General features: G+C 40.7%; 1 protein-coding gene across 1 annotated transcript in view; it reads right to left on the bottom strand.

The window, feature by feature from the left end:
- Positions 1-3911: 3911 nt before the first annotated feature.
- LOC109519575 (uncharacterized) overlaps positions 3912-16180 on the bottom strand; it is a 70619-nt gene continuing 58350 nt past the window's right edge. Inside the window, exon 6 of the mRNA XM_019876202.1 lies at positions 3912-4636. Within this exon, the coding sequence (XP_019731761.1) occupies positions 4428-4636 (209 nt within the window). The 3' untranslated portion in view covers positions 3912-4427. The remainder of the gene's footprint in view (positions 4637-16180) is intronic.

The following is a 16180-nucleotide window of genomic DNA, read 5'->3' as shown; positions in this document are numbered from 1 at the left end:
TTCATGCTCACACACATCACGCCCATTTGGAAACTACAGTAGATGATGATCTGGACATCATGGAATATGACTACGATATTCTTCTGATGGTCACAGAGCACGAATTAAACATCCATCCATCCATCCATATTCCAACCTGCTGTATCCTCACAAGGGTCGCGGGCGTGCCATAGAACTATCCCAGCTGTCTTTGGGCAGTCGATGGGGGACACCCTGAACTGGTTGTCACCCAATCGCAGGTCACACATAGACGAAAAAACATTCCAGTCGCATTCCCTACACATTTGAAGCTGCGTGACCATGAGCTATTCAGTGTCGGTTTAGAATAAAAATCTTGTGCATGAGGAAGTATAAAGCCACACGCTCACGCACTTGCAAAAGTTCAAGTTTCATTTCTGACCCTTGACAGACACTGAAAGAGCTGGCACTGTGCAGATGAATCACATTTTGGCGCGGCTCGCATGTAGAGGCGCCGTATTTCATAAAAACACATCACTTAGCTTTTCAGCCAAAACGAAAGCTGATGAAGCGTATTAGGATTAATTATAATTTTACCCCATAAGTCTACAAAGGGTAATTACTGATCTGTTATGAATTTTTTTTTTTACCTCTTATGTTTGTTGATTAATGGAAGTGATTTGACTTGATTTGCTAAAAGTATTTCGTGGTCCAACAACATTCATCACTGATACCTTGTTCTTATGCTGTCATCTTCATGCTCACACACATCACGCCCATTTGGAAACTACAGTAGATGATGATCTGGACATCATGGAATATGACTACGATATTCTTCTGATGGTCACAGAGCACGAATTAAACATCCATCCATCCATCCATATTCCAACCTGCTGTATCCTCACAAGGGTCGCGGGCGTGCCATAGAACTATCCCAGCTGTCTTTGGGCAGTCGATGGGGGACACCCTGAACTGGTTGTCACCCAATCGCAGGTCACACATAGACGAAAAAACATTCGCACTCACAATCACACCTTGGGACAATTTAGAGTGTTCCATTAACCTGCCATGCATTTTTTTTTGGAATGTAGGAGGAAACCGGAGTACCCGCAAAAAACCCACGCAGGCACTGGGAGAACATGCAAACTCCACATAGGAAGGCCGGAGCCAGGATCGAACCCATGACCTCTGCACTGTGAGGTCGACGCGCTAACCACTGGACCACCGCTAAATAAACATAATCAATCAATTTGTTTTCAAAAAGAATCATCTCAGCTGAAAATTATTCTCAAATGAGCAGTTTGTATTAAAGTTTGTGGGGAAAACACTGATGTAATAATGCGTGTAATGACTCGGTAAAAAAAAACATTTGGTTTATCATAATTTTTATGAATTGTCGTGTCATTTATTTTAATGCGAGTCAGTGAAGAGGGTGATTACGAAGTCACGACACACTATAAAGTTGCGATATGCTTGTTTTAAGCACATTTAAATGTTCCATAACAAAAGGCTTTCCAGCAAGTTAAAATCTACAAGGGTGGCTTGGCTTCATCTTGGCAAACATTTTTAAAATTAAAATGCAAGTGCACAGGTTGGCAATTGGGAAACTGTCCAGATTTGGCTTTCTTCTTTTTTTTCTGTACCATGTTTTCTCAAGAATTCAGCACCCTGCAACCCACATCCTTGGAACAAGGTTGTTATGAATTTGTCTCCAAACAATTTTTTTGCGGAGATAGTGTGGGTGGATGACACATTTCGACGACAAATGAGCGCACACAAACACACAATCTCATCTGTCACACATGCAAAAAACATGCCATCATTCTGCTGCCTAAAGGTGTGTTTTTATAGAGATATGCGTCTGACATCGATATGCAGATATGAAGAAGACATCAACGTCTTCGCAAGATAACAGATTTCTGAACAATCAGCTCAGTTTTATTCCTGATACCAAAGTAATAGTTTACGAATAAATGCAGGCGCCTGACCATGTAAAAAGGGTGGGAAAGCCAATGAAATTAAAAAAATCTATCTTGTAATAAAATATACGTTTCTCATATAATAATTTAAAAGTCAGATCAAATAGTGCTGTGTTCATGACATGTTTTGGGGGGGAGGAGGAACAATTCTATATAAACTATAAAATCCCATTAATAAGACTTTACAAATATTTCTTTTCCACATAAAATGATCCATAATCACCACACTGTATTATACACGCATTTAGATTTGTTTTTCTTTTTTTATAGATGTTTAGCTAGATGTGGAAAAATGTTTGTAAATGTTTGTAACATAGATTACAGTACTCCCTCGCCACTTCGTGCTTCACGTTTTGCGGCTTCAGTGATTTGCGGGTTTTTCCATAATACTGTGTTCATTAAAAAAGAATGAAAAAATAAAAATTAGAGGCTTTCTATATATTCCTGCACCGTACTGTACATGCCCACTCAAACAGGGCGCGTGATTGGTTTCCGGTGCGACATCGAGCAATGTGAGCACGAGTGGAACCATCCTGTGAGCTGATTGGCTGCACACCATCGTAGCCTTGCCCAGCACTTCTCTTATTGTGTCGCGTCACGCTGTTGACTGTCTCGCATACTGTATCTTTGTGTTGTGTTCGCAATAACGTTGTTTTTGTTTACGCCCTAACTTTTTTTTTATTACTTAAGATGCACGTAAACCCGTTTGTCCCTCCATGGAGATGGCACCATCAACAGGAAAACATTGCTTTAACGGCGGCGGCGGGAGGTTTGTTCAAAGCCTTGACCTGGTCGGGGAGCCTTAGTTTGACCTGATCAGCTGTTTTTTAGACATGCCACAAGGAAGCAGGGACAGCTCAAAGGACAAAGTGACACTCGAAACTGTCAACTAGTTACGCAGAAATCATTCATTTAAAAAAAAAAAATAGTTGGCCAGTGTAAGAAAGGATCCCAGCAAATCAAGGGAAGTTCAGAGGAAAAAAAGTGCTTTTTAAGCGTGATTTTGGATGGATGTGAAACAGTAGTATGGACAAATGGGATGGATGTGAGATAACACATGAGTCGGGTTGGCAAACAAGTTTGGGAAAAAAAATTCAAAGCGTTGCCACTGCAGTCAATGCGATCAGGGTGAACCCAACAAAACATCCATCACTCAGCAGACACACGCTCACAATCCTCTTCCTCCTTCCAGTGCTCCAACATCCCGACTGACTCAACTGATCGTGAATCACAGACACCTCCTGGGTCTCAGAGACAGTCGGATCTTCGAAAACACGAATGTAGCCTGGTTTTGAGCCGAAAGATGTGTCGCACACCAACATAGTGCCTCATAGCCAATTTTGTGTTGTCTTGACGCATCATAGCCATACAGTGTGACATGGCCATGATGTGTCTGGGACGTTGCACGACCACGACAGTCTGGCATGTCAGAATTTTCGATTGGTTCTTTGGAATTGGCCAATAGGAAGACAGTGTCCTCTTATGACGAGAGACTGGATGTGGTGCACACAATCCCAACGTGGATGTACAGTGTTTAAAAAGTGACTTGAAGGGGAAATATTGGAAGTATATGTAGCAGTTCATCTCATGCTACATTTGTTGACTGCACATCTAGTAGCTGATTAGCACACAGTCACAAATTGTTACCTCAAGTTCTTTTTAGAGAATATATTGTATATACCGCCCTCTCTCCACTATCCAGGAACGGGTCCACAGTCTTTTTTTTTTTTCTTACCTTTTCTCGGCAGAAAACAAATGTACGTGAACGTAATGCCTTCGTGAAAATGACTGACAGCTGCTTGTCCCACCTCCCATGTAACTGCGCCGATGGACTGAAGCTTGACGGAAGCATGCAATGATTGGGCAGGGTCGTGCCGTTTGGGAAAGTCGTTACCCGAATTAGAGGTCGAGTTTTACACGTTACAACTGTCTGCTAGGCCATGGAGGTATTTAAATGTGTTGGGACCTGTGCAATAAAGCACGATGCGGAGAATGAGTGAGTGAGCATGTGTTTCTACGTTTGCACAGTGATTCAGGGACGTACAAAAAATATCAGTGATGTCACAGATTTGTCAAAGTCAACTCGACTCTCATCACCGTACCGGTGTCTACAAAAAATCTTAAGTTATTCAACCCCCAGTTTACATTGTGTTTCCAGTGGTAGCGATTGCCAAGTCTGCTGAAGGTTAAGGTAAAAAAAACTGATAAATAATGCAGTCCTGCCTACAATTCCAAGTATATGACTAGCATCCAGCACTGAATCTGCATTGAATACCAGTTTAGTGTAAAATGGTCGATTCTTTGAAAACTGCTTCGATCCATGATCCAGACCATCATCAAAGTATGCATTGTCCCGTGCTACGAAAATCATATAATTCCTCACAATTTAGATCTGACATGTATTGGACTCCGGCCACCTCCGTGACTCTTATCCGTTAATGAGGATAAGTCTTTCCAACAACAATCTTTACAACAACCCAAAACCAGCACTTACCCTGTCATAGGAGGTAACGTGTCAGTTGAGAAGAGAGCAAGTTGTGGCTTGTCCCGCTCAATGAGCCATATCGTGTATTGCCCACTTTGCTTGGGGTTCAGGTACAAGGCCATGTCGATGCTGCAGGAAGTTGGGCCACTCCTCAGCCAAGGACTCAGCACCCAGGGACCACCAAAGGAGGAGCCATTCACCCAAAAAAACTGACCTAGGAGGATGAGAACACACAGTGTTGAGCACAAAACCAGAATACACAACTTTGCTTCAATTGCAAAAACAGAAACTTACCGGTAATCATTTTCATATGGTTAAAAATAGACACCTAGTTCGTAAGTAAGGGGAAGCATATTTGCAAATGATAATCATGTCTGAAATTACTGTGCTGACATATATAATTTAAACTACTTTGGAGAGAAGGGTGAACTTTAGCAGTGAATGAAAATTCATGAAATGGAACAGCCAATAAGAGCCTTGGCAGAGGAAAAAGTAAAAAAGGAGGTGTGGGTGAGGCCGGGGGGATCAACGATTTTTTTTTTTTTTCCCTCTTGCATTGATATGAAGTCTCATGTCCCTTTCAAACCAACTGTGATCATTCAGGCATGAAGTGAATGTTCGGTGGATCACAAAGAGTTTTTAACTTGAAAAGAATATCAATCTTTAATGCGCCCTGTTAAAGAATGTACTGTTGATGAGTTGACGTTAATATTGCAAAGCCGAAATCTGACAGAATTAATACATTTCATGATTCTCAGAAGATGAAGGTGCCGTGCCGTTGTGGATTATTTTGTTGTCGCAGTGAAAACGGCTTGATGTGCTGGAAAAACTAGAGCCTCAAATAGTTTTGAACACAGTAGATATTTCTTTTCATTCCCATTACAGTTTGTTTACAGATCCATCGCTCTTCTCGATATTAGCAAAAGCAGCTTACCATGGATCAGATTGTGTTCAAGTATACTTCTCAAACTGGGTCACATGTCTCCTTGCGTATCTCAACAAATGCACTTAAAGCGGCTTTTTCCATCAATTGGGGCAATATGCAATTCAAGTGTTGTGCTGGATGGGAGCGGATATGAAAGGATCACGCGAACTTAAGATGTTTGGACTTGTTCAGCTGAATCTTGAATCTTTCCCATTCTTATATCACCACAAGGTAATCGAGTATTTCACCACTGGTACTCATAGTCATTTATTCAATCTCAGTAACATCACATTCCTTTATCAGCTCTAATTAGCTTTAACTTGCTACATTTGCAAGAATCATGCATGATGTGATTACAGTTTGTTTGTATATGTTGCGTGCGTGCGTGTGTGAGACGTGATAATTGAGACACAATCAGTCCTGCTCCAATAAGTCCAACATGCTCCACATTTTTAAAGTCCCAATGTCAGCTGCAGTCGGTGCCGCCGTGCCTCATTGCTGTCTAACGTTACTCGTTTTCACTAATGTTTGATGACAATTTGTTCTGTAAGACTTGTCTGACCCCCCCGTTTGTGACTCACCACATTACTATCGTGAAGGAGCATTATCGCCTGCATGGTCCCAGGAGCAATGTTGTCCAGGACTACAAGGCCCTGGTCTTCCAAGGCAAATCGTCATTAGGTCATGGGTCGGAATACGAATGAATCAGAAGACCTCTATGAAAAAGAATCATTCACTGTACCTGCGGATCAGGCTAGGCATTACTGGGGCCACACCTAGGATCTATGTGTGAGAAGAGTCTGATGGCAGGGCCGTCGTTTTTATCCCACATAACTTCAGAACCATTTTGTTGACTGTCGATAAACATTCTCCCTCTAAAAAGCTTTCTGTCAAAAGCAAGCCTGAATCAACTCTGACTTATTCCTGCTCACAGCAAGAGACAAAGCATGGATGAAAGTAAGCTCTTCTGGTAAAGAAGCTTGTACACTTTTGCAATAGGAAAGCAAAAAGTGAATGTCCGTATTGATTGATTCTCTTGCTTTGTTAAAAACTCATCTAAATTTGGGAAAGCAGTAAATGTTAATGCAAAAAGGAAGCCTTGGTGATCTCTTCTTCCTTTTATCAAACACAATAACGGCGTAATAGAGATATAGGGAGACATGTAATGCTTTTAATACACACTTGGGTGCTGCTGAAAATCATTTTGCATCCCCGGTCTTCAAACCCAGCATGCAATCAACTGGTAAGGATAAAATCTATCCTTATTGTCACGGGTGGTATAGATTAGGATATATTGCCTACTATGTTTCTGTGCAAAGTTGGATACGCTTTGCTTTAATGCAGTTCCAACCAGACCTCTGTGAAAATTTCATTTAAGCACTTAATTCCGGTGTTTCACATGTTAATTTTACCTTCACAATTAGCAGGGCTTCTCTGTCTTCTGTTTACTTGAAGTCTCGTCATCCCTTCGTGAGAGTGATACTTGTCAGAAGTGTAGCTTATTTGCTGTAATGGAGGCAATTACTGACTTGGGAGTGACTCCGTAACGTATTTAGACACACTAGCTAGGTAGTTGAAGCTCCTTTCTCCTGAGCTGGTGTGGCCTGAGTAGCACCGAGCTTGACTCGATAATACACCAAACAACGGAGAGCAGCAAGCATGGGTAACTGTTCGTCATGGACATATCATCGTTGTTCTTTTTTTAAACAAGAGTTTGTTGATTTCTTCATTTTTATTTATTAATTTTTTTCTCGTCCAGTCGGGCCAGCATCTGCAACGACCTGATGGCCTGACACAGTGCCACACTGAACATTTGCTTCTGCCTTCTACTTCCCATGCGTGGTTGACATCAACACATGTGAGTCTAGCCCAGTGGATCTTATTGGGACTGTCTCCATAGATCGGAAAAGGTTACACATTTTTGACTCTCTATGTTGCTATTTAGTACATTTTAATGAGGGCAAAATGTGAATTTTGACTGGCAAAGTGCAATGCATAACCGCTTATTTCAACCCCAGTGTATTATATGTATTTTCCCTGTATGTTACAGTGCTGGATTAGCCTGATTGGCCCTTTTCCCACGTTAACATAGATCCTGACATAAAAGCCACTTGGCGAAGATGGTCCAAGTGCTTGGGCCTGTCGGGACAGCACATTTTCCTGCATACGGAGCATAGATTTGATGTAAAGGCTTTAAACTCAGCCTGGAAAGGGTTTTGGCTTGAAGTTAAACATCAATTACCAATGTTACTGAGTACAAATAGCATATTGAAATAGCTGCTAGGAAAACAATTCTGGACAGAGTATATTGAAACCAGAAAATGTAAAAATCCATGGATTGAATATTTATATTTGTATCCATATGCTCCTTAATGTAGCTTAAAGTGAAATGGAGAATCAAGATGTAAACACACAAGTATCTTTCTGTGGTGATTTCATAATGTATCAATCACATGTTCTGTCTCATAAATTTCAATTGATAAACAAGGAGGATAAATATATAATCAGTGCTACCTAAGTACATGATTTTTTTTTACTAGAACAAAAGGAATAATAACTAGTATCAGATCCGTCTAAAAGGCGGATCTGATTGAGTGATCAAAATCGGTCACCATTTTGCGCTCTATGCAAAATCTCATCAACTGTAATGTCAGAATTTTCATAATCTATGAATGACATCATTGATCAGACCCACAAAATCAGACATTACAGCAAACACAACTTTTCTCACTTTGGGGTTGTTTTGAACTGTGATAGTGTGAGCCCAAAAGCCAATCTTATTTTTCGCCTTGTTGCCTTTCACACTAGCAGAAAGCCTTTGCGCTGGGAGGTGGAAATTCTTCCTCCGTGCCCTCGACCATCGGCGGTAGGATGCTTGAGTGGTTTAGGTCCTTTTTGGCTGACAGAACTTTTTGTATGAACCTTGGTTGCTCTGAGTCACGAACTGCCCCACTGTCGCGTGGTGTTCCACAGGGTTCAATTTTGGGGCCTCTGCCATTCTCACTGTATCTGCTCCCTTTGGGTTCCATTTTAAGGAAACATGGTATTTCCGTCCACTGCTATGCAGATGACTGTCAGATCTATGTCCAGCTGGGCAAAAAAGACACTCCCTCATTGAGGCCACTTTTATCCTGTGTAGAGGAAATCAAGACCTGGATGGCACTAAATTTCTTGAATTTCAATGTAAAGAAGACTGAAGTGATGTTGTTTCGTCCCAGTGGCCTTGTACATCCCATCCTGAAGACTTGGGCTCCCTGGGTCCTTATCTTAAGCCAAACTCAAACTATCTTGAGACTCAAACTTGAGTCTCAAACTGGGAGTGATTTTAAATTGGAACGGCAAATTGGTGCCGTTGTTAAATCCAGCTGAGGCATCTTGCTAAAGTAAAGCCTCTCCTTTCTCAAGAGCACTTTGAAACAGTAATTCATGCCTTTGTCACATCTCGACTGGATTACTGTGATGCACATTGCTTTGGAGTCAGCCAATCCTCCATCAAGTGTCTCCAGCTGCTCGCCTCTTGACTGGTACTCGTAAGAGAGAGCACATAACTCATACTCTGGCATGCATTCACATTCTAGAGTTCTTTTTAAGAGCCTATTATTTGTTTTCAAATCTATAAGTGGCCTCGCCACACCTTACCTCTCTGAGCTCCTCCACCCCAACGCACCTATCCGATGTCTCAGGTCTGCGGACCAGATACTATTAGAGGTGCTGAGAACTAAGCAGAGGCTCAGAGGGGATCGAGCCTTTTCCATTGCTGGTCCCTGTCTTTGGAAAGACCTCCCGCTGAAGGTTAGGCGAGCCCCTTCACTGTCCATCTTTAAAACACGTTGTAAAACGCATTTTTATTCTTTGGCTTTTGACTCAGCTTGAGACTTGATTTTTAGTTTTACCATTTTTGTGGTTTCTACTTTCTTTATTCATTGATTGTTTTATTGTTTGTTGCTGTATGAATTTTTTTTGCTTTATGTACAGCACTTTGTATACAGCAGTGGTTATTTTAAAATGCTCTATTAAGGCAGTTGAGTTGAGTTTGCGGAATAGGGTAGAATCTGTACAGCTATACAGGAGCCAAACGGCTTTGAGAATGTGCTACCTTATCACAAACACGGCATAAACACACCAAGTAAAAAGTGGACAAACAATGGAGGACATGTTTATGGGTACGACGACAATCGCACTAATGAGTTTGTGTTGAATAACACTCGAAAACAATCCATCCATTTATTGTTTCCTGCTTGACCTATTCAGGATCACCAGTGAAAGGGTACATCCTGGACAGGTCAATATTCAACCACAGAGCAAATGTGGTACAGACAGACAAACTCATTCAAACTCATATTCACTCCCAAGGGCAGTATTCAATAAATCTTATATACATGTTCATGGATTGTGTGAGGAAACTGGATTTCCCAGCGTATACAGACATATAAGTCTTTCAATTTTTATATCCTGTCCTGTGTTTACACCAATCAATCAAACATTCAATAAATACGGGGGGACATGTAAACTTCGCACAAACAAGGCTGTGCTCTTGTGAGAATTAAGGTACCAAAGCAAAGCCGTTGCCTCAATAATATGGTTGTGTCAATTCCAATAAAATGTTGACGTAACATAATAATGTGACTAAAGCTTAACATCCCAATGCTTTCTTAGCCAGTTTTGGAGATTTACATTTTAATGACGTAGACGTTATTTAGTCAGAGGGCGTCCCTTTGAAAATCTGCAAAACAGCAAATCAGCTATCATGGACTTTTTGGAGCAAAAAAAAAAAATCCCTAAGCAGTCTTGAGGAATACCAACAATATCAGCATTCTTCACTGGTGGAAGGTCACTAGGTCATGCAGAGTCATGGAGTTTTTGTTGTTGACCTGTCAGGAACTCTGACCTGCTCAACCGTCACACCTCCCCACTCTTCTGTAAATGTGCATGTCGTGTAGAAGAAGAACCTGCACATCGCATTTCATTATGCCTTTTGGCGTGGTGAGAATAGAGGTTTTAATAATAGATTTATGTAAAAACAGAAAAGTTGATGGGTGGAATTTAGGCTACATCAACTATCGATCCAGTGGTAAAAGTAAAAAGTGTTAAAGGTCACAAGTGCCCTTTCATATGACCAAATAAAGGACCGGTCACAAGTCACAAATGCAAGTTGGTGTTATGTATATACTTTATTTACTTTCGCACTGAATAGACGGAGAAACAGCTCCATGTTCAAACTGTGAGCACTTGTGAGAAAAAAAGTGTCTTCTTTCTCGATGAAAATCCAAAATGTAGCAAAATGTAGTGCAGTCCTTTTGGGATATACTGTAGTGTGATGTTTAACAGCACAAGATTTGGCTGACAGCCTTGGTGAGAATTGGCCAGTGGCAACAGACATTATTTGAAATGAAATGGTGGATGAAACAATCATCAGTTATCTTATTGGGCATGAATTACTGGCACATATTTAAGCAATCAGATGGGCTTCATTATCAGTAGAATGTGGAATACAAAACTCATTAATTAAAATTATGTGTAAAGTTAAAGTGAATCAGAATCATGGTCCAATATGTTAAAAACATCCAAGGAATTTGTCCCGGAGAGTTTGAGCTATGTAAAGGGGAAGTCAACTCCAAAATTTGTATCGAATATGTTCTATGCAGCCCCAATTGTCTAAACCACACGTGTCAATGGCCTGTATAGAGAAAAAGCTAAGACATTATTTGGATTCTACATCTGAAACTGCCTGAGAAAATGTTGCTGGCTACTTTGTGTGTGTGTTTTTATTTATTTATTTATTTATTTATTTTTATGCAGAGCAGTGCAAAAGCTTGCTATGGGGTTTAATTATTTTTTTTTCTGTTCAGGTTTAGGTCATTACATCATTTTCGAAGTAGCGTTTGAAGACTATTAAAGGTCACTGTCTCACATTTAATTATTAGAACAGCTGGTGATGGGGATGGTCGCTGATAAATGTCAAACAAGCGATGCCACCACTTTACTTTCACCCAGGGGTCTCAAACTCCGGCCCTCGAGAGTCACTTTCCTTCGATGTTTCTGTCCTCCAACACACCTGATTTAAATGATTAGCTCATCAGCAAGATCTGAAGGAGCCTGAGCAAGATCCTGAAAATTTTGAATCAGGTGCGTTGGAGGATGAGAAACATCTAAAACATCCAGGAAAGTGGCCCTCAAGGACTTGTTAACGCTTACCAGCCATCAGTAAGTTTCAGCAGAACCTGAACTTATGACCGAGTGAAATGATTTTCTGTATCTTGCAACAAATGTGATGAAATCTACTTTTTTTTTCTTTAAGAAAGGAATTCCACAGTTGCATACATAGAGGAAGAAATACTGTAAGGCAGGCGTATCAAACTCATTTTTTGTCGGGGGCCACTTCGGAGTTCCGGCTTCCCTCGGAGGGCCGGTGCAAAATCTGAATGGTAAATTGTCATTGGTAATAAATGTTGTTTATTACCAATGACAATTTCACATTTTGGCACGGATTTCAGCAAGAATCGTGATAGTTGACACACATGATTTGTTCCCGCGGGCCACATAAAATGGGCCGCATCTGGCCCCCGGGCCTTGACTTTGACATCTGTGCTGTAAGGAGATGGTGGCTGTAACAACAGTATTGGAATTAACTGTAATTGTTCCAGGATTGCTAACGTCCGAATTGAATGAAGTCAACATATATTTTCAACCGAACTGTCCCGAATCACACCCTTTTCTTTGCCTTTGGAATGAGACTGTGGGGCTTGAATGTAAGCTGTCACGCTTGATTAAATTAATTGCACAAAAAACGTGGAACAGTTGATTGATTTCATAGCTTTCTACTGATTTACCTTTTCATAGGAATTGCGCTCTGTGGATTTCAGTCATCAAATGGAAAAGAGTACATGTAAAGGATAATAATAAATCTAAAGACTAATACAAGGGAGGTTTTTGGCTTCCTAAGTCATATGTTCTGCAGCAAAGATTAGACAGTCTAGCTCGGGGGTCGGCAACCCGCGGATCTTTAGCGCTGCCCTAGAGGCTCCCTGGAGCTTTTTTAAAAATGTTTGAAAATTGAAAAAGATGGGTGGAGGGAAATATATTTTTTGATATATTATGGTTTCTGTAAGAGGACAAACATAACGCGAACATTCTGAACGTTTTCCAATGCTGTAAAAATGTTGAGAATAAATATTAAATTTCAACATTTCTGTCAACACGGATTTGCGTCATCTCCTGCGACACACTTTTCTGTTAGCAAGGCGGGATGCCAGGCAAATGGCTGTTGTTAAAAAAAAAAACCACCCCCCAAAAAAACATTTGTGTGTCTGTCTGCTTGTTATTCATGTGATAGATTTTTGTGTTAGTGCACACTGCACCCTATCAGTCTCACTTTCACAAAAAGTATTTAAAAAATAAACTAAAATAAAAAAGCAGGTCACCTTTAATCTACGGTTGCCCCTGACCTGCATCACCGGAATTTGTTTGTGGTCAGCAATTGTAGCTTGTGATCAGAGCTGTTGCACTATTTTTTATTGTTACTATTATTCTCATTTTGTTTCATGTACAATTCACCGAGGGTACTGGCAAAGAATGGGAATTTGGAGGGCCGAGAGAAGCATTTTAAAACGGTAAATGCGAGCTACGATAGTCAACACGCTGCAAAAGTGTGTCGCATGCCTCGATCATCTTCGGGGCCGTTATGGCTGTTGCTCATTCTGGCATGCGTGTGTAAGTGCATGCGTATGCGCGCGTGTGCGGTAACGGGTCGATCGCGTGAGGTTAGTTGATTGAAAAGTAGATCTTCGGTCAAAAAGGTTGGGCACCCCTGCCCTACAGATGCACTGCAGGGAAAAATCATGAAGGCTCATTGTGTATTTGTAGCCAACTTAGTCATTTTGGCAAATATAGATACCTACACCATGTGTTGCCTTCATTATAAGACGTATATAAGGATTTTAATCTTTTGCGGCTCCAGACATATTTGTTATTTGTTTTTTTTGGTCCAATATGGCTCTTTCAACATTTTGCTTTGCCGACCCCTGGTCTAGCTTCTTAAAATGGAACCCAAAGCTCAATTAAATTTCCCGGAACTGAACACGTACGTCGTGTCATCTTCGACCTTTCGAAGGACTACCATGAGGTGATGGTGATCCTTTTTCTTTATCCAGCAATTGAATTCGAACCCTATGGAATACATGAATCAACTCCGATTAAGTGATTCAGTCATAAATTGACCGTGCTTATCTTTGTTGTTCTGGGTCAGTTGGTATTTCACCATCACGGCAAGTCAACTGAACATCCAACATAAATAGACCACAGAGTGGCTTTGAAGTTGAAACAAAAATGAATGAATACATAAATTAGTAGGTTGTTGGAGCAGAAAGAAGGCCCCCAATGATCATGCCTCTTGGAAGATGATATCTACCATTTAGACTACTATCCGGAGTCTGTGGTACGATAGCAAGCGTAGCTTGCTGAACCTTCATCATGAGTGTCCTGATAATATTTCATGGTGTGAATTACTAAGGGCGGAAATATTATCTACTTATAAATTGTGGCGGTAAGAGGAAGCAATTTTAAAACGAACAGTATTTTCATCCCGGGTAGTCGTTTTTTTAATTATTATTATTTGTAAATTCCTGACAGAAAACTGATTTATTACAAGTCTGTGTTTCATCTTGACGGTGAATTAATTTGTCCCAATTAAAAATGAAGAGCTTGCATGTGAACACCCCACTTAAACCTGAGGGAAGTTTTGTTCCTCTGGTTTGGTCTATGAATGTTTGTTATTGTTTTGTAGAACTAGCTCACGACTGGATGTGAACTGAGCAACAGCCAGCCAGAGAGCAGCCTCTCAGCTAGGTAAAGGAGCTGACGGATTACACTCCACTGGGAAAGAGTTCAGTCTTCCTTCCCATGCCAAAACCTCCTGCCTGGACTGCTATGCAGGATGATCTGAATGCGGCTTTCAACAAGGAACCTTGAAGCCATATTCCACGGCAAAAAAAAAAAAAATTGCATACCTCTGTGAGCCATAGTCTGTATGAACCATTTCAAAAGAAATGGTTCATACAGACTATGTATATGTATGTATATGTATATAGAAATATACATGAAATAAAAACTGTACCAGGAGTGTGCAGAGCGCGGGGTCAATGTATTTTTTGTTGGCCTGATGCACCACGGAGGTTGGCCGTTACGGTAGTGGTGCCATGTTTCAAATCATATATTTGGACCCGCGCATCAAATGACCAATGCACGACCCTGGTCTGTACTGATAGTTTTTTGTTTTATGTGTGAGTACATTAAAAAAAAAATCTATAAAAGTTGAATTTTAGAAGTCTCATCTAAATCCATATCACCACATCAACAGACTATTTGCTGATTTTAGTGCTCCCTTGACTTATGCGTTCCAGCCCCACCAAAAACACCAAGATGTTTTTTTTTTTTTATCATATTTTGAATAAAGACAAATCACAATGTGATGCATAATAAACTGTGAAAGACAAAAACAGTCAATGTTAAAAAAACATGGATTACCTTGTAGAATGAAATGAAATTACTGCACTTACAGCAACATGTGGTGCATGTGTGCTTTTAAGGAGCATGGCCAGAGCTGGAGTCAGTCGGGTTGACTGGATATTTCAATGTCAGTTCCTTGTGTGTGTTACCATTTTGTTTTTGTGCATTTGAGCTTTTAGTCCCATCAAACAATTATTTGAAAGTGCAATGGCAATCCGTCAGCCAGTACATCACTTATCTTAATAAGTACCTTGATCTTTTGAAAGAAGAAACAATTACACAGAACCGAGAGACGTTGCTCAGGCATGGTGATGGTTCTCGACCAAGAACTGTCGAGCAGGCACATTGTCATGGTGAAGCAGCATCAAGTTATCCTGCAACTACTCTTGCCTCTTCTCACGCACTGAATGAAGCAAACGTCACAGGACCGTTTTGTAGACTGCTCATTGATTCTCTGTCCAGACTGGAGGGGAAAACTCATATTTTGCAGTTTGGGTTCGAAATATCTTTTGTGAGATCATTTCTGGAAATTTCTTGAAATCTTTTATGGGTTGAAAATTGGTGTCAAAGCAATAAGAAACGTTGACACAGTTAGCATTCACTTCCCTGGGAAGGCATTCACCAGCCCATTATCTTCAAAGGGACACGAGCGCACACACACACACAAACAGCCCTTTGTTGCACTATTCATGTATGAATGTATAAATGCGCGCATGCCCATGTCTTTCATGTTAGGAATTGCTCACTGGATAACAATACCAATTCAATAACCTCCACTTTTGAGTCCTGGTTTGCACCAGCTACTGTATGGTCAAAATTGAAGATAAAAAATAGTCTCTGAAAGATAAACAAGAGAGTGGGCTTGTAACAGCAGCAGCACGTCTCTCTTCACCTACTCCTCATCAATACCAATTAATTGTCTTATCATAAACACATCGGCTGCGCGGGGATAGCTGGCCAGGAGCTAGATGGAGGCGAATGGCGGCTTCACCGTCAGAGCATAAGTTTCTTCGCCTCTATCAGGAGCCAATGAATGTTAATTACTGTATCAGTTTTTATAATTAAAGATGGAAGTAAATAGGTGTACTTCTGTAAGTCCTTGTCTGAAATGTGTAAAGTATCATCACTGTTTACATATTTTACAAATGCTGGTACCCACATACCCTTACACAAAAATTCCTAGGGGGGAGCAAATCCTCCTTTGTGGTTTTTCACTGATCGCGGCATGGTCCCGGTCCCAATTAATCGCGATAAGTGAGGGATCACTGTACATACATACAGTACACACACACACACATATACATATATATATACATATATATATATATA

This window comes from Hippocampus comes, unplaced genomic scaffold (assembly GCF_001891065.2).
Source record: "Hippocampus comes isolate QL1 unplaced genomic scaffold, H_comes_QL1_v1.1 scaffold107, whole genome shotgun sequence".
Taxonomy (NCBI): Eukaryota; Metazoa; Chordata; class Actinopteri; order Syngnathiformes; family Syngnathidae; genus Hippocampus; species Hippocampus comes.
The sequence above is the reverse complement of the archived record's forward strand: the minus strand, read 5'-3'. Positions and strand labels throughout refer to the sequence as shown.